The sequence below is a fragment of the Phocoena phocoena genome, chromosome 4 (genome assembly GCF_963924675.1).
Source record: "Phocoena phocoena chromosome 4, mPhoPho1.1, whole genome shotgun sequence".
Classification (NCBI taxonomy): domain Eukaryota; kingdom Metazoa; phylum Chordata; class Mammalia; order Artiodactyla; family Phocoenidae; genus Phocoena; species Phocoena phocoena.
Genome location: NC_089222.1, coordinates 64,299,291 through 64,320,417, shown reverse-complemented (window position 1 = coordinate 64,320,417; position 21,127 = coordinate 64,299,291). Strand labels below are relative to the sequence as shown.

At 44.2% G+C, this 21,127-nt stretch overlaps 1 protein-coding gene across 3 annotated transcripts in view; it reads left to right on the top strand.

The window, feature by feature from the left end:
• IGF2BP2 (insulin like growth factor 2 mRNA binding protein 2) overlaps positions 1-21,127 on the top strand; it is a 157,376-nt gene that overhangs the window by 130,264 nt on the left and 5,985 nt on the right. For 2 of the 3 annotated variants that reach the window (XM_065875967.1, XM_065875966.1), the window contains exons 8-13: positions 1,845-1,967; positions 2,310-2,445; positions 5,223-5,351; positions 15,438-15,506; positions 16,380-16,496; positions 20,465-20,539. In XM_065875967.1, the coding sequence (XP_065732039.1) occupies positions 1,845-1,967; positions 2,310-2,445; positions 5,223-5,351; positions 15,438-15,506; positions 16,380-16,496; positions 20,465-20,539 (649 nt within the window). The remainder of the gene's footprint in view (positions 1-1,844; positions 1,968-2,309; positions 2,446-5,222; positions 5,352-15,437; positions 15,507-16,379; positions 16,497-20,464; positions 20,540-21,127) is intronic. The other variant, XM_065875968.1, reaches the window with a different exon arrangement.

The window sequence follows — 21,127 nt, the reverse complement described above, 5'->3', positions numbered from 1 at the left end:
CTTCTTGAATCAGTATGTCCATTTGTTGTCTCAGATTTAGACGGTTTTCTGTCTGTTTTCTTTGAATAAGCTCTCTGCACCATCTCTCTCTTCTCCTTCTGGGATTCCAATGACATGTATTTTGATCCACTTGATAATGTTCCATAAGTCCCTTAGCCTTTCTCCACTTTTTTTTTTTTTTTTTTTGGGCTGCGTTGGGTCTTCCTTACAGCACGTGGGCTTTCTCTAGTTGCGGTGAGCAGGGGCTATTCTTTGTTGCGGTGCACGGGCTTCTCTTGTTGTGGAGCACGGACTCTAGGCACGCGGGCTTCAGTAGTTGCGGCGTGCGGGCTCTAGGGCGCATGGGCTTCAGTAGTTGTGGCACATAGGCGCTAGAGCGCAGGCTCAGTAGTTGTGGTGCACAGGCTTAGTTGCTCTGCAGCATGTGGGATCTTCCCGGACCAGGGATCGAACCTGTGTCCCCTGCATTGGCAGGTGGATTCTTAACCACTGTGCCACCAGGGAAGTCCCTTTCTCCACTTTTTAAAAATTCTCTTTTCTTTTTTCTCCTCTCATTTGATGATTTCACATGACTGATCTTCAAGTTTGCTGATTCTGTCTTCTGCCTGATCATGTGTGCTGTTGAACCCTTTTAATGAATATTTCAGTTCAGTTATTGTATTTTTCAGTTCTGTTATTTCTGTTAGGTTGTTTTTTAATAGTTTCTTTTTCTTTGTTGATATTCTCACTTCATTCATGCATCATTGTCCTGATTTCATTTAGTTGTCTGTGTTCTCTTTTAGGTTATTGAGTATCTTTATGTTCACTATTTTAAAGTCTTTGTCAGGTAGCTCATAAATCTGCATTTCTTTAGGGTCAGTTTCTGGAGTTTTATTTTGATCCTTTCATTAGGCCATGTTTCCATTTCTTTATATGCCTTATAATTTTTTGCTGCGATTTGAGCATTTGAAAAAAAACACCTCTCACAGTCTTTGCATACTGGCTTTGTTCAGGAGAAGATCATCACTAATCAGTCTGGCTGGAGGTTCTAGGACCTCTCAAACCATTTCTGATCTCTTTCACCCTCTGGCTTCTGACTATGGAACTGCAGCTCTAACAGTTCACCTCTGTTTTCAGCAGCTTCCAGACTCTGGCACCAGGCTTGTCAACTCTAAGTCAGGCGAGACAGAAACCAATCACTCAGGCAGCTCCCAGGCAAGCCAGAACGTGGGAATCATGGTCCAGTCTTTTGTTTCTGTCCCAGGGGAGGATCCCTGGTATGGAGGATTTCCTCCCAGTTTCCCCTTGCTATACTGTGTAGGGGAAGAAGCATGAAAGGCATGCCAAATGCCACAAAATTTCCTACCCCTTTTACTTGAATCTCTTTTTGGTTTTATAAAAGCCTGGGTGCTGTAGCTTCTCACCTGATCTCTAGAGTTCTTAGAGAGATAGTCTAGCCTATCTTTTGTTGTCAACTTGGTGTTTCAGTGGGAGTAGGAGGGCCTGTAGCTTCCTAGTCTACCATCTGACTGATGTCATTATCCATTGTGCCTTTTTTAAGAGCAAGGAAAACCTTCCTGAAATCACCCAGCAGACTTAATTCTCATACCAAGTTGGCCAGATCTCTCTCATGGACCCATTTCCAACCAGTCACAACAAGGGAGTATAATTACCATTATTTGGCGTGTGTTAATCAGAATTCACGCACCAGAGTTAGTGAAGGACCCAGCATCTCATAAAGCCCATGGCCACTTGGTACCTGAACGAAAATGGCTTCTATTTGTAAGAAAAAAGGAGGGCAGTAGCTCTTGGGAGGCAACCGTTGTGTTCACCTTAAATGTTAAAATGTGGCTTGTGTCTTTTAGAGCTGAAGAGATTCCTCTGAAGATCTTGGCCCACAATGGCTTGGTTGGAAGACTGATTGGAAAAGAAGGCAGAAATTTGAAGAAAATTGAACACGAGACAGGGACCAAGATAACAATCTCATCGTAAGCCTCTTGTTCAGATTAATTGTGCCCAATAATGGAGAATTTGAGCATTTTGATATATCCAACTCATTCATCTGCTTTAAAGTGGGAATGTAATCATAAGTGATATGATTATATTCAACACCATCAAAACAAATACATAAATAGTTACCAGTCAAACATTTTCTACTGTGGATTTGATCTAAGTCACTACAAAGATTTGAGATAAGATGGCAGATATTCTGTGCCACAGCGTGTGGTGTCTTCTCCCTGTCTCCTCCACCAAGACTTGTTTGTGAGCCTTCTGGGATTTTATTTTTCCTTTTGAAAAAAGGAAATTTCTCTCTTTTTCCTGGTGGCCAGCTTGCAGGATTTGAGCATATACAACCCTGAAAGAACCATCACTGTGAAGGGCACAGTTGAGGCCTGTGCCAATGCTGAAATAGAGATTATGAAGAAGCTGCGTGAGGCCTTTGAAAATGATATGCTGGCTGTTAATGTAAGTGCCTACTGCTTTCTTCTCCACTGGTTTTCACATGTATTTTCAGGCAGGACCCAAGCCTCTCTAAGCATAATTGCCATTCAGAAAGTGAAGAAGCACTTTAGAATAGGTATGCAGAGTTATTCATGTCTTTTTGGGGCAAGGGCATTAGAATAATCAGGAAACGAACTAGTAAATTATGATAAGTGCACTGGACAAAATAGTGTGAAGTCAACAAAATCACAACTTGGAAGATTTTAAAATGAGGAATTGCTTATGATGTATTGTTAATTAAGAAAAGAATATATAAAAGTATATATAACTAGGGTTATAATTATGTAAAATAATATGGGTCAAAATGCCTGGAAGGCTATATATAAAAATCAAAATAGCTGGTATGTTAGAAAAGTGGGATTTTTCCCCTTATTTTCCAATTTTAAAAATACATACTTGAAAAATAACTTCTGATTTTCATCTCTCACTGATCTGTTCTTTTATTTTTTTAATTAATTAATTTATTTTTGGCTGCATTGGGTCTTCGTTGCTGCGTGCGGGCTTTCTCTAGTTGTGGCGAGCGGGGTCTGCTCTTCGTTGTGGTGCGTGGGCTTCTCATTGTGGTGGCTTCTCTTGTTGTGGAGCACGGGCTCTAGGCACGCAGGCTTTAGTAGTCGTGGCACATGGGCTCAGTAGTTGCGGCACGCAGGCCCTAGGGTGCACGGGCTTCCGTAGTTGCAGCACGCGGGCTCAGTAGTTGTGGCTCACAGGCTGTAGAGCGCGGGCTCATTAGTTGTGGTGCACGGGCTTAGTTGCTCCATGGCATGTGAGATCTTCCCGGACCAGGGATCAAAGCCGTGTCCCCTGCATTGGCAGGCGGATTCTTAACCACTGCGCCACCAAGGAAGTTCCTGATGTATTGCCCAGTAAATGTTGTCATCCACCTCAGCTCTAATACTTCTAGCGGACTGATTTGGGTTTGTTCTTCCTGTTATTACTGCTAGTTCCAACTTTTTAATGGGGAGACACCATTCTAAAGTTCATTCAGAAATCTTAAAAATATTTGTCTGTCAATCAAAGCACAAACTCAGCTCAGAGGAGTAAATTTTTTCATTTTTTATGATAGTGATTTTTTTAACATATACAAAACAGGAAAGGATACTATGATAAGCTCTCATATGCCCATAATCCAACTTCAACAGTTACCAACTCATGGCCTGTTTTGTTTCATCTGAACCTTTATCCATATCCCCACCCACCTTGGATGACTTTGAAGAAAATCCCAGACTTTGTATATAACATTTCACAGAAGAATAAATGTTGACGAAGGACTAGGTAGGTTAAACGCAGCCCCAGTTTCCTCACTGCAGCACTTTCCACAGGACCTTCTTACTCAGGTCAGTACTCTCTCTCCCACCTCACCCCAAATCCCCCCTTAGTAGCCCTTGTCACATCATAATTACGAGGGACAACGAGGAGAAGACTTCTCCCCTGTTTGTGTGTATTTGTCTGTGAAAGTATCATCCACTGATCTCATTTTCTTCTTTGGGGATCTTGATATCTTATGATAAACAGCTCTTTCCGTGAACACCTGGAAATGCTGCAAAGGGTCTGGGTGCTCCAAACATCTTCCCCTGAGCATATATATCACTTAGGTTCATTCATGTCTGTGCTAAAGTCATGCATTGATAGGTGAATAACAAAACTACTAGATCTTATACATGAATGGGATCAAGGTTAAGGATCCTAGCTCTCCTATTCCAGACATTCTAAAAGAAGACAACTTACTGGGTGACCCTAGAGCCACAGATAAGAAAGGAGAAAATGTTAGAGATTTGCTTAGCGTTCAGGGGGCAGTGGTGGGACAGGTTGGATACAGGCCAGGGTGGGCCCTGCATCATTCTTCTGCCTCTGAAGGGGCAGGCTGTGTGAGCATCCCCATATTTAAATGTGAAATTAGCAAGTGAGATGATCGTGAAGCTGGCAACTAAATGGTAAAGAAGCCACGGTTGTGAACCATTCTGAATATGGATAGTGGAGTTTACATAAGTGGTATCTTCGTGAAGGGTCTGATCTTTCCCTGGGTAGAGTTAGGAAAAACTATTAATCTAATATGTTTTAAACATATTCATTCAGCAAATATTTATTGAGTACTTACTATGTACCAGGCACTGAGCTCACAGCACTAAATAGGACAGTCTCTGTCTATAAGGAAATTGTGGTCTAAAAAGGGGAGAGGCAGCTACACAGGCCATTCAGATACCATGTGATGCCTGCTGTTGTAAGGAAACGTGGGCGTGTGAGGAGAGCACCTTGAGCTGAGGCCTTTGGGGTGAGAGAAGGCTTCCTCGAAGAGGGGACACCTAAGCTCAGGTGAAACCCACATGACGAGTAGGATGTAGCCAGGTGAGGAGGGAGAGAAGCACATTTCTTGCAAGGTAGACAGTGTGTGGGGGGGTCCAGAGGAGAGAGAGGAGGATGACCGGGCAGAGTGGAGGTAAAGGGTTAGCAGGAGAGATGCTGGTGAGGTGGCCTGGGTCCCCAGGAAGAGCCTTGCTTGCTGTGTTAAGATGTGTAGACACTCTCAAGGCAGCAGAGAACCTTTGAAGGGAAGCCACAGTCAGGTTGAGGTTTGGAGAGCTCACCCCTGCAACACGGTGAGGAAGAGGTCCACGGGGCCTGGGCGGAGCTGATTGATTAGGAGACCCTGGTGCCATCCAGGCAAGAGATGGAGGTTGACCCAGGCAAGCTGGACCTCTCAGGTCTCCTCCCCTCAACTTTTTCTCCATTTTTATTCCCAGCAACAAGCCAATCTGATCCCGGGGTTGAACCTCAGCGCACTTGGCATCTTTTCAACAGGACTGTCCATGCTGCCTCCGCCAGCAGGGCCCCGAGGAGCTCCCCCCGGTCCCCCCTACCACCCTTTCACTGTAAGTAGCTCAGCTCTCAGGGGTTTGCTCATAGGCTCCTCCAGGCAGCAGCATTTCTCTGCCATGTTGAATCAGAGCCAGAGCCTTCATTTGGAGGCTGTGCTCATAAGGGATTGTAGAATGAGTTCAACAGTTCTTAGGACTTCTTCCTAATGGACAGATTAATGTTACTAAACCATCTTCTAAGTATGTGCTCTTAAACATATAGTATATGTCATATCTGGGAAAGAAAGAGACTACTAGCAAATTCATTAGCTAGAAGCCTACTCATTGTAAAAAAAGGGTTTGTTAGCTCAGATCAGAACCTTCATGAGTGCTGTTCACCTACTAAAATATTAGGGTACCTGGATGACTCATGTATAAAATTCACACCTGTGTCTATGACTCAAATTCATTATATTCTATTAATAGGCAGTTTTTAAAAGAAAATAACACAGTGTCTAGATTTCTAAACACTTAGCACAATGCCTGGCATTTAGTAGATTCTCAGTAAGTATTTATTGTTTGAATCATAATTAATAGTGGCAGAAGAAATGTGAACTTCATGCGTTTTCTGCTTGTTCGCATTCTCAAGCATCGTCAGGATCAACAGATTACCAGATTAGGGCTCAGGGTACTTGACAGCTTTTTTTTTTTTCTTTCATTCCTAATTCTTCTCCACACATACTACTTATTTTTTAAGCAAACTAATTTTCTCCCAATGTTTATACTGTTTAAATGGGAAGAATCAGGTTGGAGAACATTAGCTTAACCACTTCTTTCTTTTGAGAGGTGGTCTCTGGTGTAGTAGGCATTGCAGTGTCGGAATTCCTAGTAACTCTTTGGGTCTCTGTAGAGAGGTAGGATGAACCCACTGTGCTGTTTTGTCAACAAAATACAGACATGAACTTGCACCCACGTCCTTAGTCACAGAAACATACACATTCTGTCATCTTGTTTATATACAGCTCTTCTGAGTCATTTTTAAATCTCCATACCATAGAGTTATATACATTTTCCCTTAAACTAAACGATAGGGTCCAATATTGAGCCGTGTGTGTGTGTGTGTGTGTGTGTGTGTGTGTGTGTTAGAGGGAGCTGGGAATATGGCAGGAGGGAAATGGCAGCTGTTATAGTCATGTAGCTGCCCTAAGGAGGGAGAACAGCTATGAGAGGTGCATGTCCCCGTATCTTTGCTGAGATTTGAGAATGGCCGAGCCCAGTACAATGAACTGGCATTTAGGCACATCTCATTTCTTGGGAGAAAGACTGTACATACTGCTCCACAGACGATAACTTCAGAAGCCTCTCAACCTAAGTAACGTAAATGGTGGGAGAAAAAAGATATAATACAATAGACCACTTCTAAAAGTGACAATCTAAAAGAGAGGTCGGCAAACGACAGCCTGAGGCAGCCCACCACTTATTTTTGTAAATAAATACATCTGTGAATGTTTATTTACGTACTGTCTGTTTGCTTTCCTGCTGTGATGGCAGGGTTGAGTAGATGCAGTAGAGACCCTGAGGTATGCAAAGCCTAAAATATTTATTTGGCTTTTTACAGAAAATTTTGCAGACCCCTGAACTAAAACAAAAAGAGAACTTTTCATATGATAGCAGAATATTTTCTAAACTTGAAAACAGGTTTTGCCATTTTGAAAGCTTCCTTCACATCTGAGATTTTTTACTAAAATAGTAGAATAATGCTTTTACTAAAGTAGTTTCTGTTCTTTATAAAATAGATTTTAAATAAAATTTCTTCTTTAAGCTAAAAGCCATGTAGTTCTGATCTTGAGCCCATAGGTCAAGATTAGATTCTAATCCAAAGCACACAGTTGCCCCAAATCTGCAACAATACAGCTCCTGCAGACCTCTCTCTCTGACAACTGCAGAACTCAGGGCAGGCATGGAGGTGGCCATCACCACCCACCTGTGCAGAATCTAGAACCTGTACTGCAGGATTGAGGGCTTCCCTAGTGGGCCCAGGCCTCCTGAGAAGGATAGGGTAGGATGGGGTGGTGGGGATACTTCAAATACTTACAAAATATTATTGCTTTCTTGTCACAAAGGCATTCAGATTTCAAGGAACTAGGTTATTTCCTGGTTGCTTTTGTGCATCACAAAACTCTAGCACTTTTGCTCTTAGCATCCAAGGGTCAGGAAGTCTGTGCCCCTCTTTGCAGCTGCCTCACACATGCACAAATTGGTCTCTCAACTCTGGAAGCTTTTAATGTATGTGTGTATGTATGAAAATTACCATTATCATTTTCTGGTTATAAAAGTAATATGTGCAAAGTATTTAAGAAGCAAATAATACAAGTGCAGGTTTTTTCTTAATCTAGAAATAATCAGTGTTTCTATGTATATGTGTGGGTATATATACAATTTATATATACATGTATAATGTATTAAATATATAGGTGATATGTGTGTGTGTGTGTATTCCAAATTTTCACTCTACAGTGGAAATCCTTGTATATATATCTTGGTTCTTTTATCTAGCTATTTTCTCAATAAATTCCTGGAAATAGAATTGCAGAGCCAAAGAATGTATAAATTTTATATATAACTATAAAAAATATAAATATTGATAAATGATAAATTTTGATACATAAAGAATATACTACTTTTCCTTCCTATCTGGTATGTGACAGAGAGGTGTTTTTTTCCTCCTATACTCACTACCAATGTAATTATTCCTTGCAATCTGATAGTTTAAAGGGTGCTATTATGAGATTTAACACTGGGGCTTATTGGCCATTTTTTTCCCTCTCTAATGAATTGTCTTTTTGTATCCCATGCCCATCAGTCTGTTAAGAGGCAGTATAGATTCTGGAGTCAGGCTGCCTGTATTTGAATCTCTGCTCTATATCACTTGTTATTTTTAACAAACTTGGGCAAGTGACTTAACCTCTTTGTTAAGAGGTTAACTTAACCATCTATAAGATGGGGGTAATAATAGTACACATATCATGGGGTTGTTAAATAAGTAAAAACCTGCACACAGTAATTGCTGTGTAAGTCTTAGCTGCTATTGTCATTTACCGCCATCTTTTTCTTAATGATTTGTAACAGCTAATTACATATTAAAGCTGTTAACCATTTGTCATGTTGTAAATATCTTCCACCAGCTTGTCATTTCTTTTTGCTTTATTTGTGGTGTCTTGTGCCATAGTAAATTCTGTTTTTGGCTTCTTTAATTTTTTTACCTTTTTTTTCTTTCTTCTTTTTAAAATTAATTTTTATTAGAGTATAGCTGCTTTACGATGTTATGTGAGTTTCTGCTGTGCAAAGTGAATCAGTTATACATATACATAGATCCACTCTTTTAGATTTCCTTCCCGTTTAGGTCACCGCAGAGCATTGAGTAGAGTTCCCTGTGCTATACACTAGGTTCTCATTAGTTATCTGTTTTATGCATAGTAGTGTTTATATGTCAGTCCCAATCTCCCTATTCCTCCCACTTCCCCTTCCCTCCTTGGTAACCGTAAGTTTGTTCTCTACATCTGTGACTCTATTTCTGCTTCACAAATAAGTTCACCTGTACCATTTTTTTAAATTCCACATATAAGCGATAATTTGATTTTCTCTTTGTGACTTCCTTCACTCTGTATGACAATCTCTAGGTCCATCCACATCTCTGCAAATTGTGCCATAGTAATTTAAAATAGATATTTTTTGAACAATCGAACTATGCTGTGTGAAGTAAATAGTAAACGTTTCCCTTCAGTCTTCCTTCTCTTACCCAAATTTCACCCAGCAACCACTCCCCAGAAGTATAGCACTATTATGTTTTAAAATATGTTTTATGAGCGTATATAATCCTATAATCATATTATTCCAAACAAATGGAATCATGCCACACACAATGAATTACTGTGTCTTTTATTGGTTTGTTTCCATTATTTACTTACTGTGGGCATTCTTTCCATATTTAGAACTAATTCTCTTTGATGGCTACATAGTATTCCATTGTATGAAATTTACTATAATTTTTCTACTGAGCATACTATTTTTCTACATTTGGGTTATCTCTAGGCTTTCTCTCCTACAAATAGTGTCAAAATGAATATCCTGATACATAAATGTGTGAGTATGTCTAAAAGTAAATTCTAAGACTGCAATTACTGCATCAAAGGGGAATGTATTTTAAATTTTCACATTTCCCTTCAGCAGACTTTATGCAGAAATTTTAAGAATTAAGATAGTTAAATCAATGATGTTTTCCTTTATGGACTTCTGGCCTTCGTTGTTATGCTAAGAAAAAGCCTTCTGCCATCTAAGACTATAAAATATTCTCCCAAGTTTTCTTACAGTAATTTTGAGTTGTTGCTTCTGGGGGATCATAGTTTATTATTCACAGGGAATTTATCTTAACTTGTACTTTGAGATAGGGATCTAATGTTATTTTTTTTCCAAATAGATAGCCAGTTTTCCGAAAGTCACTTACTGAGAAATGCACCATTTCATCACTCAATTTGAAATGGCAACTTTGTTGTTCGCTTAGTTCCCGCTGAGTCATATTCCTGGGCTCTATTCTGTTCCATTCATCTTTTTGTCTACACTGCAGTTACTATAGTTTTATAGCGTCTTTAACAGTTTCACCAATCTTTTTTTTCCTCAAAGGTTGAATTGGAAAGATGGTCAACTTATACTATACTTGGGAAAATCAATATGTAGGAATTTTCTGTTCCTTGAAGATTTGATACAATCCATCCATAAAAATTCTGGGCCTAGTACCTTTTGTTTGGAGAAAGATCGATCATTTATAACCTTTTCAATTTCTTATATTTTCCTATGAAAGTATTCATCTCTCTTTTCATACTTAGTGACACAAAGCTGTGCAGAGCAAACTGTTGCCTTTTAAAGCTGCGAACTTGTGAATATCTCTCTCTTTTATTCTTAACATCATATATTTCCGTTCTCTTCTTTTTCTTAATCAAATTTACTAGGGATTTTTCTTTTAATTTTTAAGTAGTTATGGGTTTCTTTTTTGTTATCCTATAATTGTTCCCTGTACATTTTGTACTCAAAGAATGTTATTGGAACATCTCTGATTTTTGTGGTCTTGCTCATGCGTGATCAAATTTTGGAAATCATGGGCACTTGGAAAGATGTACCTTCTCTGATGGACTCAAAGTTGTGTATATGGCTGTAAAATCAAGCTTTTAATTGGTGGCTTGTATCCTCTATTTTATTACTTTTATCTCTATGACTTACTACATTTTGAGAGCAGTTTACTGTTCTCCCACTATGATTATGATTTTTCAAATTCTTTATTTCTAACAGATTTTTGTTTAATGTATTTTTATTATATTACTCTATAAATAACCTGGAATTTTAGTACAAATTATTAAATTTTCTTTCTAAGTCAATACACAGTCTCATATTTCACAGTTATTTAGAATTAACTAAACTTTTCTTACTGGTTTCTTTGCTCACTACAGATGGTTTCTTGTATTCCACATCATCTTATTTTTTGAGTTATTTGTTTTCGTTTCTTTGTTTTTCTGGAGTAGTTCCTCAAACAACTTTTTTTTCAGGAATAATTAAGTAGTATAATTTCTAAGCTTTTCTATACCTGAAAATGCCTCCCCCCCCACACTTCACATGTGAATGAAAGTTCAACTAGGTATCTAAAAATTCTAGGGTCTTAGTTCCTTTAGAACTCTGAAAACATTGTTGCTACCAGTCTGATTTCTCTTTCTTTAGTAGGTAACTTTTTTTTTCTTTTGTCTAAGTTTTTTGCCTTTTGTAGTATTTTACTGACACCCTTGGAAATCAGAAATCTGACTCTGAGCCCTTTAATCTGAACATTCAAGTTTTTCATTGGTTCAGGAAAACCTTCTGCGTCTGTAGTTAATTTTAGCATTGCCTCTCTTCCCTCCACTCCATTTCCTCCTGGAGTTTCCACTTTATGGAGAGAGAGTAGATCTTCCAACTCTACTCGTCATGTCTGAGTCCTTCCTTTTGTTTTGCGTGAGTTAATCTTCTTGTGCACTGATTGGCTTTTCAAGAGTGTCCATGCTGCTATTTGTATGACTTCTATTGAGTTTTTACTCCACAGTCATGTTTTTAATTTCTAAGACCGATCTAGTTCTCTGATTGGCTTCCCTCATAGCAGTCTACTCACATATTAAAGCACTGCCCTCTTGAATCTCACTGAGAAATAAAGCAGACTTTTTAGAAAAGCTCCTCCCTCTTTCCTGAATTAATTCACTGAGGGCATTTTCTTGCCTTGCTCAGCTTTGCTCCCCTCTTTCATGCTGCTGATTCACTGTATATGTCCAGTGAGTTTTAATTGTCCGTTCATGTACTTAAACTCAGCAGGGGGCATATTAGAATCCTTAGGGGAGCCTTATCATAACTACACCATGGGCCCCACCTGAACTAATACATTTGGAATGTTCCAGAGGAGGGCAGTGTTGGGTTAAGATCTTGGGACGCAGAGTCAGACACAGAGATCTGTGCCCAAACCTTGGCTCCACCTCTTGCTAGCTTACCAATTCCTGGTCCCCCTCAGCTTCTGAGGTGGTCCTCTGAGAGCTCACAGGGGTGATAGGCAGGGGCTGGAAGGAGGCACTGGACAAGCTGGGATAGAATGGTGCACCTTCTGAATCTTGAATAGCTCTGCCCATGACTCTGACCAAGTCCACTCCCTTCCTCCCATGTCCATATCCCTGGTTCCCAGGGAGAGCACCTGCCGTCTTTATAACAGAACTCTGTCATCACACTACAGCTAGTTATATTTTTGAACCTAATTTGTATGCCTGACCCTTGCCCTCTTTACTACCCCTTCAACACCCCTCTCTCTTTCTGCTCCCTGATTTCTTCATGATTCAGAATATCACCTAAATGGTACATCAAATGGTCATACACAACAGCTAGGAACCGAGGACCCTGCAGTTCTTCCAGAAAAAGCAGGGCCAACTTAAAATTGAATTCCATTCTAAATGTTCATGAGTATGTTTGATATATACGCCTCTACTACCCCCAGCATAGTCAAGCACAGAGGAAATGCAGACACTAGTTGCCCTCAAACGGAATTTGAAATGAACCAGTGGATAATAGTGACCCCCTGCACCCTTGCTGCCTCTCTTTTTGGGGGAGCATACCTGGCAGGGGCACCTTCACCATAACCTCTTCTCCCCCCCCATACCCCAAATCATAATTCTTTTGAAACACTCAAAAGTAAAGTAGCTTCTCCCTCATAAAATCTGTGGGGACCCTCAAACTGAGACACTAAAAGCCCAACTGCCATTTTAGGGTTGTGGTGCCATACCGCCCACCCCACTCTGGGGCCCCAGTTTGTCAGCTGGCTACAACCTGCTTTCCCATTAAAGAGAACATTTATTTAAGTCATAACAGGTTACTTTTTGGTCATTATGACTAAGCTTCTCTTCCAGTTGAGGCTGTGGACTCCATGTAAGCATGGGGGTGGGGGGAATGGAAAGTGTGCTCTGATAAGTGGTAAATAAGTACACATTTAACACTCAATAGTTCAAGCCATACAGTGCCTGATCATGGATTCTCCATTCCTGTGACCTCATTGAATGCCACGTAACGTCCTTCAGGGGCATCCATTGTACTTTGGGTCAAATCCACGTCCAAATCAAGGCCCACAGAGCCCTCCCTGCGTGATCTCACACTACCTGCCTCCCCATCCCATCAGGCTGTTCTCTCAGTTGCTTTCACCATACTGGCCTCTTTTCTGTTTTCCAAACAGACCAACCCCTTTCCTAGCTCTGCACCTCTCAGAACCCTGCTTAGAATGTCTCTTCCCTAGTGCCTTGCATGGGGCTCCATCTCCTCCGTGGGTCCCAACTCAGAGGTCACCTCCTCCAAGAGGCTTCCCAGACCCTCCAGCTGAAGTTGCCATCCCACTCATCTTGGCAGCTACTCATCCTCATAGCCTCCTGTTCGTTTCTTTTACATGCTTGTCTGCCTCTCCAGTAGAACCTAAGTTCTGTGGTGGCAGTGACCTTTTCTGTCTCAATAGCTGTGTCCCCAGCACCTAGAGCAGTGCTTTGCTCAAATATCTTTTGGATGAATGAGTAAACAATTGAATGAACTCCCACAACAGTATTGTAAGCTCTGGATATTATTTTAATCCACTTGTGGATGAGGTTCAGAAAAGCTGAATAAATTATTCCAAGTTGTATAGAACTAGTGATTCAGACTCAAGTCTTCTGGGTCTTCTGACTCCAAAAACCAGCTTATATACACAAAGGCTAATGACAGAGCCTCAGCTAGAAACAAGTTCCTGATTGCCGAGTTTTGGGGTTCTTTCTCCACAACAGTTTTCCGGCTGTAACTCATGAATAAAAAGAGGACTGGGGAATTATTTCTTTTTATCCTTTTATAGTTCATCCCCTCCCCTCACCCAAGTGGTAGATCTAAATTTGATATAGTGTTTATATTGGGAGTATTTGAACCCAGAATGGAGCTACACTTGTGGTTTGTCTATTTTGAGGCCAAATCACAATTCAGAAGAATTATTTCTGCTGAGAGCTGAAGGAAAAGCTCTCCAGGTGAGAGGAGGGCAGAAGCATCCTTTCCCCAAGGTAGAGCTTTGTCTGAGCAGAAAAGCTGCAGGAATTCTCCCTGACCCGCCGTGGCCCAGGAAAGGGACCTGCACTGAGAAGAGTCTGGAGCTGATGCTCTTCAAGAAAGAGGCAGGCCCAAGTGAGCCAAACGTCTTCACTCAGCTTCCTTTCGAAAGTGGACGTCTGCCAGAAGAACACTGGTCTCATAGCCCCCTCTTGTGGCCTTGAGGTGTCACTGCAGCCTCTTTCCAAGTCGTGAGAGGCAGAGGCTTGCATTACAGGATCGTTCCCTTCCTTTGGCAAAGCTCTGTCCCCTGCAGGTGCTGTGGACACTCAGAGTTCCCCACCGTGTTCACATCTCTTTTCCCCTGAAGTCCACTATCCAAACTCAAAAAGAGAAATAGTTTCATTTTTGTCCCTAATGAGTCCGAAGGCAAAGTTGTGGTCTGGAACTCAGAATCCAACTGGACATTCAGGAGACAGAGGATACCAGGAGATTTGTTCAAGGACCCTCAAATGAAAGCTAGGTCCCCTAACTCCAAGCCTCCAACTGGTGTCTGACCACTGCTAGATGGCCCCTCAGGGATTGGTTCCATGGTGCCCAGCACTGTCCACCTCCCTTCCTGTAACAGGCATGTCAGCATTTACTTGGCCTTATGTGTAAAGCACAGTGAACTAGACATTGCTGACTCTACTTAATGTCCTGCCCATAAAATATATAAATGCAGATGTATTCCTGTCCTGCAGGACTACTGTAAAGATTAAGAGAGCTTATGGGGAATTCCCTGGTGGTCCAGTGGTTAGGACTCCACGCTTTCACTGTAGGGGGCATGGGTTCGATCCCTTGTCGGGGAACTAAGGATCCCACACGCTGCGTGGCACAGCCAAAAATAAAATATTTTTTTTTTAAAAAAGAGTTTATAGATAAAGTATCTACCACAATGCCTAGGACACAGTAGGTATTCAATAAAAAGCAGCTACTTAAAAAATTAATGCTACTTTCCTAATAGCTCTGCCACATCTGCCCTCCTGTCCCCTGCTTCCCCCTCCACAATATGTATTTATTCATTCATTTTCTCTCCTCAGTTTCGTCTTCAATTTCTCCATTCTCAGTCTCTCCATTCCTTCTGAGATTCTCTGGGCGCTCACTGATCTGACTTCCCAGGAACACTTTGCTTGTTTAGAATAACTCTTGGATTTGTCCTGGCACTCTCTGTTTCTTTAATCTGTGGTTCATAATTCCTCAGAAAATAGAAACCACTGGCGCTTCCTCTCTGCCTAAGGGCAGGTTAAAAAGTGCGTCGTGAGCATGTTCCCTCTGGTGGGTTCCTGGGAAGCCTAGACCATGACTCAGCTTGGAAATGATGAACATCCAGCCCAGCCAGTGCTCCGTGAGGGAAGGAAGCAGAGATCCGAGCTGCAGAGGCACAGGTGTGCCTTTAGGACAGCGCGGCCCGGTGGTGGTGCCGGGAGCCTTTGTTGTGTGTGGGAATCTTGCCTCCCTGAGTTTGGTGAGCGGCCCTATGGGCCCTGCTGACTGACCGTTTCTCTCCTGCTGCAGACCCACTCCGGATACTTCTCCAGCTTGTACCCCCCTCACCAGTTCGGCCCGTTCCCGCATCATCACTCAGTAAGTGCCCAGAGTTCAGCCCCATCTGCCACTCGTCCCTCTCCTGTGGCCGGTGCCGCTCAGTCCTTGGCAGACTGACCAGTGTGTGCTCACGGTGTGCGTGCCGGGTCCCCTGGTTCCCGGCTGTCCTGGGAGTGACACATTGCAGGGCGTCAGCACAGCAGACCGCCCGGCACTCAAGTGCACTGAGCGGCCCTTCAGCACCCTGCTGGTGCTCACAGGTCCCACAGTGGCTGGAAACTGGTGCAGAGGAGCAGTCAGCAGGTCAGATTAGGAGGTGGTGTTGGGCTAAAAAACAGAGCCTCCAAAGCTCTTTAATAAAGTCTAGCAAGTGGGCCGTGTCATTCCCACAGACCCCTACAGACAAGAACAGCAAGGGCCCCTGGCGGGCTTGCCTGCGTCTCTCTGGGCCGTCCCCTCACAGCCTGTTCAGGGCAGGTTTAATTACACTCTCGTTTTGAACCCAGTCCCCCTCCAGTGAAAGTGCTGCTGCTGCCCACTAGGTGGGAGGGCAGCTCTCCATTCCTGCTAACAAAGTGCCTCAGGCCAGGTGTGCTTAATAGCTACTGATTCCTTGGATGAAGACGCAGGAGAAATACACATCACATTTGAACTTGACAGAAGGCCCGTGGACAGACAGCTTGCTGTGTCCAGCAAATTCAGAGCTGCTCAGGAGGAGTTTGCACTCTAGTGGTTGTGTAGTTAGTGTGGATCCTGTTCCAGTTCATCCCTCCGGCTTCCCCCCCTGCAGTGCCCTAGGCCCCAGAAGAATCCCATGCAGCATCCGGCCATTGCTCCGTTGCTGTTGAGTGCCTGAAGGAGCAGCCCCAGTAGGAATGATGTCGTCTGTCTTGTCTTGTCCTGTCCTTCCAGTATCCAGAGCAGGAGATTGTGAATCTCTTCATCCCAACCCAGGCTGTGGGTGCCATCATCGGGAAGAAAGGGGCGCACATTAAACAGCTGGCCAGATTCGCCGGGGCCTCCATCAAGGTAAAGCCGCTCTTGACAGCTGCCCCTATCCCACCCTCTTCCACCCCCATCGCCACCCCATGTCCCTTGTTCCTTCTGTCCATCCCGGGCAATTCTTACACCATCCATAAAATCCTACAGGACCTGGAAAGCCTGCCTTCCGGACTATTCCCATGTGCACTCATCTTTACCTCTCTCACTCCTTTTTTGTCCCACTAACACATGAATTAGGAAAAAATACTAGTAATACGTAAGCCAACCTGGTCCTCTTTGGGCTACCATTGTCCTCAAGATAAAGCAAAGGCTGAGGATTCTCCCAAGTGAAGGGAGTGAGCCTAAGGAGAGCGATAATTTACATTCAGCAGTTGTCAGTGCTTTGATGCTTTAGTTAGTCTCCATTTCAGAAACCTTTGAACTTGGAAACAAATAGCTTGAATGGAAAACTCTTTGAAAGGCAGTGATGAAGCCGCAGATAAACAAAAGCCGGTGACATAACCTGAGCCGCGGCCTCCGGGCTGAGGAGAGGGGTTGAGGAGAGAGGTCAGGAAGGAGGGCCCCTGAGTGCAGACACAGCTGCAGTTACATTCCCACCGCCTGTCTCCTGGAGCACAATGGGAAGAGTCGGCAGAGAAGCTGAAAGGGGAGGATTATTCGACCCTGGTCCTGCTCCAAGCCCAGCTATCAGCGCTGACTCACGGGCAGAATGCTGAGCACGTCCCAAGCCTCGTGAAACGCTGTCGGAAACAAGAGTTGCCCTTGTTACGTAAAATAATTTGCTGCCATGGGACAACCCGGAATTCCGAACAAGAGGTCTCATGACTTGGAGAGAAAGAATGCTTACACTTTCTCCCTAAGAAGAGCTGGAATTTCTCCCACAGCAAGTGTGCTGGAGAAAAAACAAAAACAAAACAATCTGAGAAGTGCAGAACAAGGATTGCAGTGATACCATGAAAGAATTTTATGTAGGTAAATCATTTCCCCTCTCGGTGCTCGTTTAACTCACCAGCAAAGCCCACAGATTGGAGGAGAGCCCGAGGTGGGGGCAGACGGTGGTGGAGCACCCGGGGCCTTTGCACCCGGCAGGCTTGTTGCAGGTGAGACCCCAGCCCGGGTACTGACTGGCTGTGCTGGGCCCGCCCTCTGTGTGGGACAGGTAAGGTATGGACGACCACTGGGCTGGCTGCACCCTGAGGGCCATTCTCGGTGTCCGGTCCTGTGGTCTGAGGTGCGATGCAGCGCAAGGGACAGAACGAGACAATTTCAACTAAAAGGGACTTGAGGGATCGTTTCATCCAATCCTCTCTTTTTCCCCTGAGAAAAGGGAGACTGAGAGAGGGAACGGGAGATGGCCAAGGCACGCAGGTGGCAGGACTGGCTCTTAGATAGCAGTTCTGCCAACTCGTAGGCTACAGGGCACTTCCCAGGACTAATCGCAGCAATAACTCTCCACTTACCATTGCCCATAAGGAACTAGGGCCCAGTGTTTCATTGACATGTCAGTGGCCACAAAGCTAAAGAATGTGAGAGCTGAGGTTGGACCGAGCTATCCTATTTTTGGTCCAATGTTTTTTCAACCTGAGTGCTATACCAGAGTCATTCCAGCAAGACTTTGGGAAAGTAGAGAAGGATCAACCCCTTGGGCTTCCCCCACAGCATCCCCGTAGTCCCTCTCTGTCCCAGCAGAGTTGAGTGGTGGCATGACTTCTGTGATGGGCAAAGACAACCGGGGACAGAATGGGCTCTGGCTCTCTCCAGAGTAGTAGAGAAAAAGAGAGGAAGCCAGGGAAGCCAAACATTGGCAAGAGACATTTCCTACTTTTTAAAATCAGTCTGGTTTTTGCTAGATTTCCTTTGTCTTGACAGTTCTCTGACAGCATCTGTCTCTAAAGGTGATGATCTCACTAATTCCAGAGAACCACCCCCAATCCTGCTCTACCAGTCTTCAGGGGCCACAACTAGAGGCACATTTGATGCTGCTGGGGCGGGGGGGGAGAGCTTTACACTAACACGTGGGAGCAGAGTGCTGGAAGGGGGTGGGCTGAGTTGGGATCGGGCGGTGCATGCAAGAGATGTTTCAGTTACAGGCGAGAGCTGAGCCCCCGTCGCCTGCCTTTCCTGCGCATCATCTGGCCGACAGCCTTCAGAATGCCACACAAAATTCCTGATCCTTGTTTCAGCCCTGCTCACCCGTGATCTTGGTGGTCACCTCATCTTTCTGCATCCCATTTGCTTCAGTCATAAAGTGGAGTCCTCATTCCAGGTCCTCTCAGGGAGTTTGCCTGGGGAGTGCCATTCCAGAACTGCAGGAGCACAGAGTTCTGGGCTGGGCTGTGAATACCAGTTAGTGGAGAGATGGGGGGCTTTCTTTCAGGATTGGAACAAGGCAACTGTGAGAACTGATTGGGTCAACGTGAATTATGAATTAGCCTTTCAGCCCTTCTTGATTTGGGTGGATAAGAGCTGGGAACCACTGTGTCCATGCTCCTGTCACTCTCATTTACTCTTGGAAATAAGGAGCAGATTTAATGCCACCTATGGATGTAGAAGTAGAGATGAGGGTTCCCGCCAGGGATCTTAAGGGCCAGTCTGTATGCGGCCTGCTGGAGGGTCTCAGTCCCCTGGACACATCTGTTTTTCGGGTGAGGCTGCTGCCCTGCAGTTGAAGGCTGGCAGGTGGTCAGCCCGCAGCAAAGGGAAGACCCCCCAGGAAGCTCAGTGGTCGGTGACCAGTGTCTCACGTTCATCCTCGTGCCACTAAGTAGTCAGGGCCAGATCTTCTTTGAAGGTCTCATAGACAGGGTCGGCGCAGGCCTTGGGTCTGTCTTCATGGTAAAGCTGGGACAGCGACACGGGACCCTGAGGCCTGCAGGTGCAGCCTGGCTTAGGACACGTACTGAGAGAAAACTAAAACCCTGTGGAGGTGGAGGTCTTCTTGTGGGAGCCAAGACTGAGGCACAGTGGTTCAGAGATGATAACTTCAGACACGCCCCGTCAGTGGTGAATCACGTTCACGCTGAACCAGCTCAGTCTCGGGGATGGGGTCTCTGGGTGATGTGCAGGACTCTATGAGGTGCGTTTGTGTACTAACCTCACTCCTGGCTCACCCCTAAGTGCCTGGTGTACTTTTAGCTCATTTAAAAGTAACTTTATGGGAATTCCCTGGTGGTCCAGTGGTTAGGACTCCACGCTTCCATTGCAGGGGGCACAAGTTCCCTGATTAGGAAACTAAGATCCCACAAGCCACGTGGCATGGCCAAAAAAATAAATAAATTTAACTTTAATTATGCTACATTGTATTTATTTTTAAAGCTACCTTAAAAGGTTTTTGAAACAAGGCAGGGTATGCGGGGAAAAATATGTAAAGAGGATCTAACAAAAAAATGTTCGGTTGTTCCATCTTGAGTTCTGTTACAAAAGACGTCAGAGTCACAGAGTGAGAGCTAGGAGGTTTTGAGCTTGCCAGGTTCAACTGCCATGTTTCATCTGTGGGGAGAGGAGGGGTTTGTAGAGCACGCACTGGAACCAGGGTGTTCTCATGCTTGCTCTGGTGCCATCGGTTGATTCGTGTGCTACAGAGGAGCTGGTCCTAGTCACACCTGTCACTAACAGCCCTCTCTGCAGGCTGACTCCAACTTAACTCCTCTGTGGACCAGCCCTTCCTCGCTTCTGGGCCCTCGGTGGGCTAGTGGAGCTCCTTGGTGAAAGGAGGCTGGTCACACTGCTGGTGGGGGCAGGGACAGGCAGTAAGTACTAACTTGTTTCCAACTATTCCTGGGTGGCCAGAGACCCAAATTTGATACTGGGCACTACGGTCATAATCTCCTAAGACCCAGAGTGGAAGCAGCAGGGTCAGACAAAGCACCAGGTACAAAGGTGTGAGTCTTATAATCTCTTGCTAGTGGGTGTGCCATCCTCTTAGACAACAAGGAGGAGGAGCTCGGGGAACAGAGCCAAGCAGTAGCATTTCCCTCTTGCTTTGTGAACTGCAGATTGCCCCAGCAGAAGGCCCAGACGTCAGTGAAAGGATGGTCATCATCACCGGCCCACCTGAAGCCCAGTTCAAGGTCAGTGCCAAGAACCCCCTCAGCCCTGTAGCCCTGGATACAGGGCAGCCTGTTAGGGAAGGCTGAGGGCCTTTAGCAGGTGCAGCTGCCCCAGAGCCAAGTTCAGGCTCTTCTTTGGAGGCCCAGCCTCCATTTCTCTTCCTTCTATAGTCCCACCCACCCTGTCTTCCCCGCCTCCAGGCTGCTCCCTCTGTGTGGAGCCCTCCTTTCCCTCCTTTCCCCTGGAAAAGTGGACTCTCTGTCACAGCCCAGTTAAGATGGCATCTCTGATCCCATTGGTCGTGGTTTTGAAGATGGGGCATAAACATGGGTGTGAGGGGAAATAGCAGTTTGTTGGAAGTGTTGGGGGTGGGGGGCGTGCACTGCTTTAAGTTTTAGTTTATATTGGAGTATGGTTGATTTTCAATGCTGTGTCAGTTTCAGGTGTACAGCAGAGTGATTCAGTTATACATACACATGCATCCGTTCTTTTTCAGATCCTTTTCCCACATAGGTTAGTACACAATATTGAGTACAGTTCCTGGTGCTATGCAGTAGGTCCTTGTTGACTATTTTATATATAGTAATGTGTATATGTTAATCCCAAAC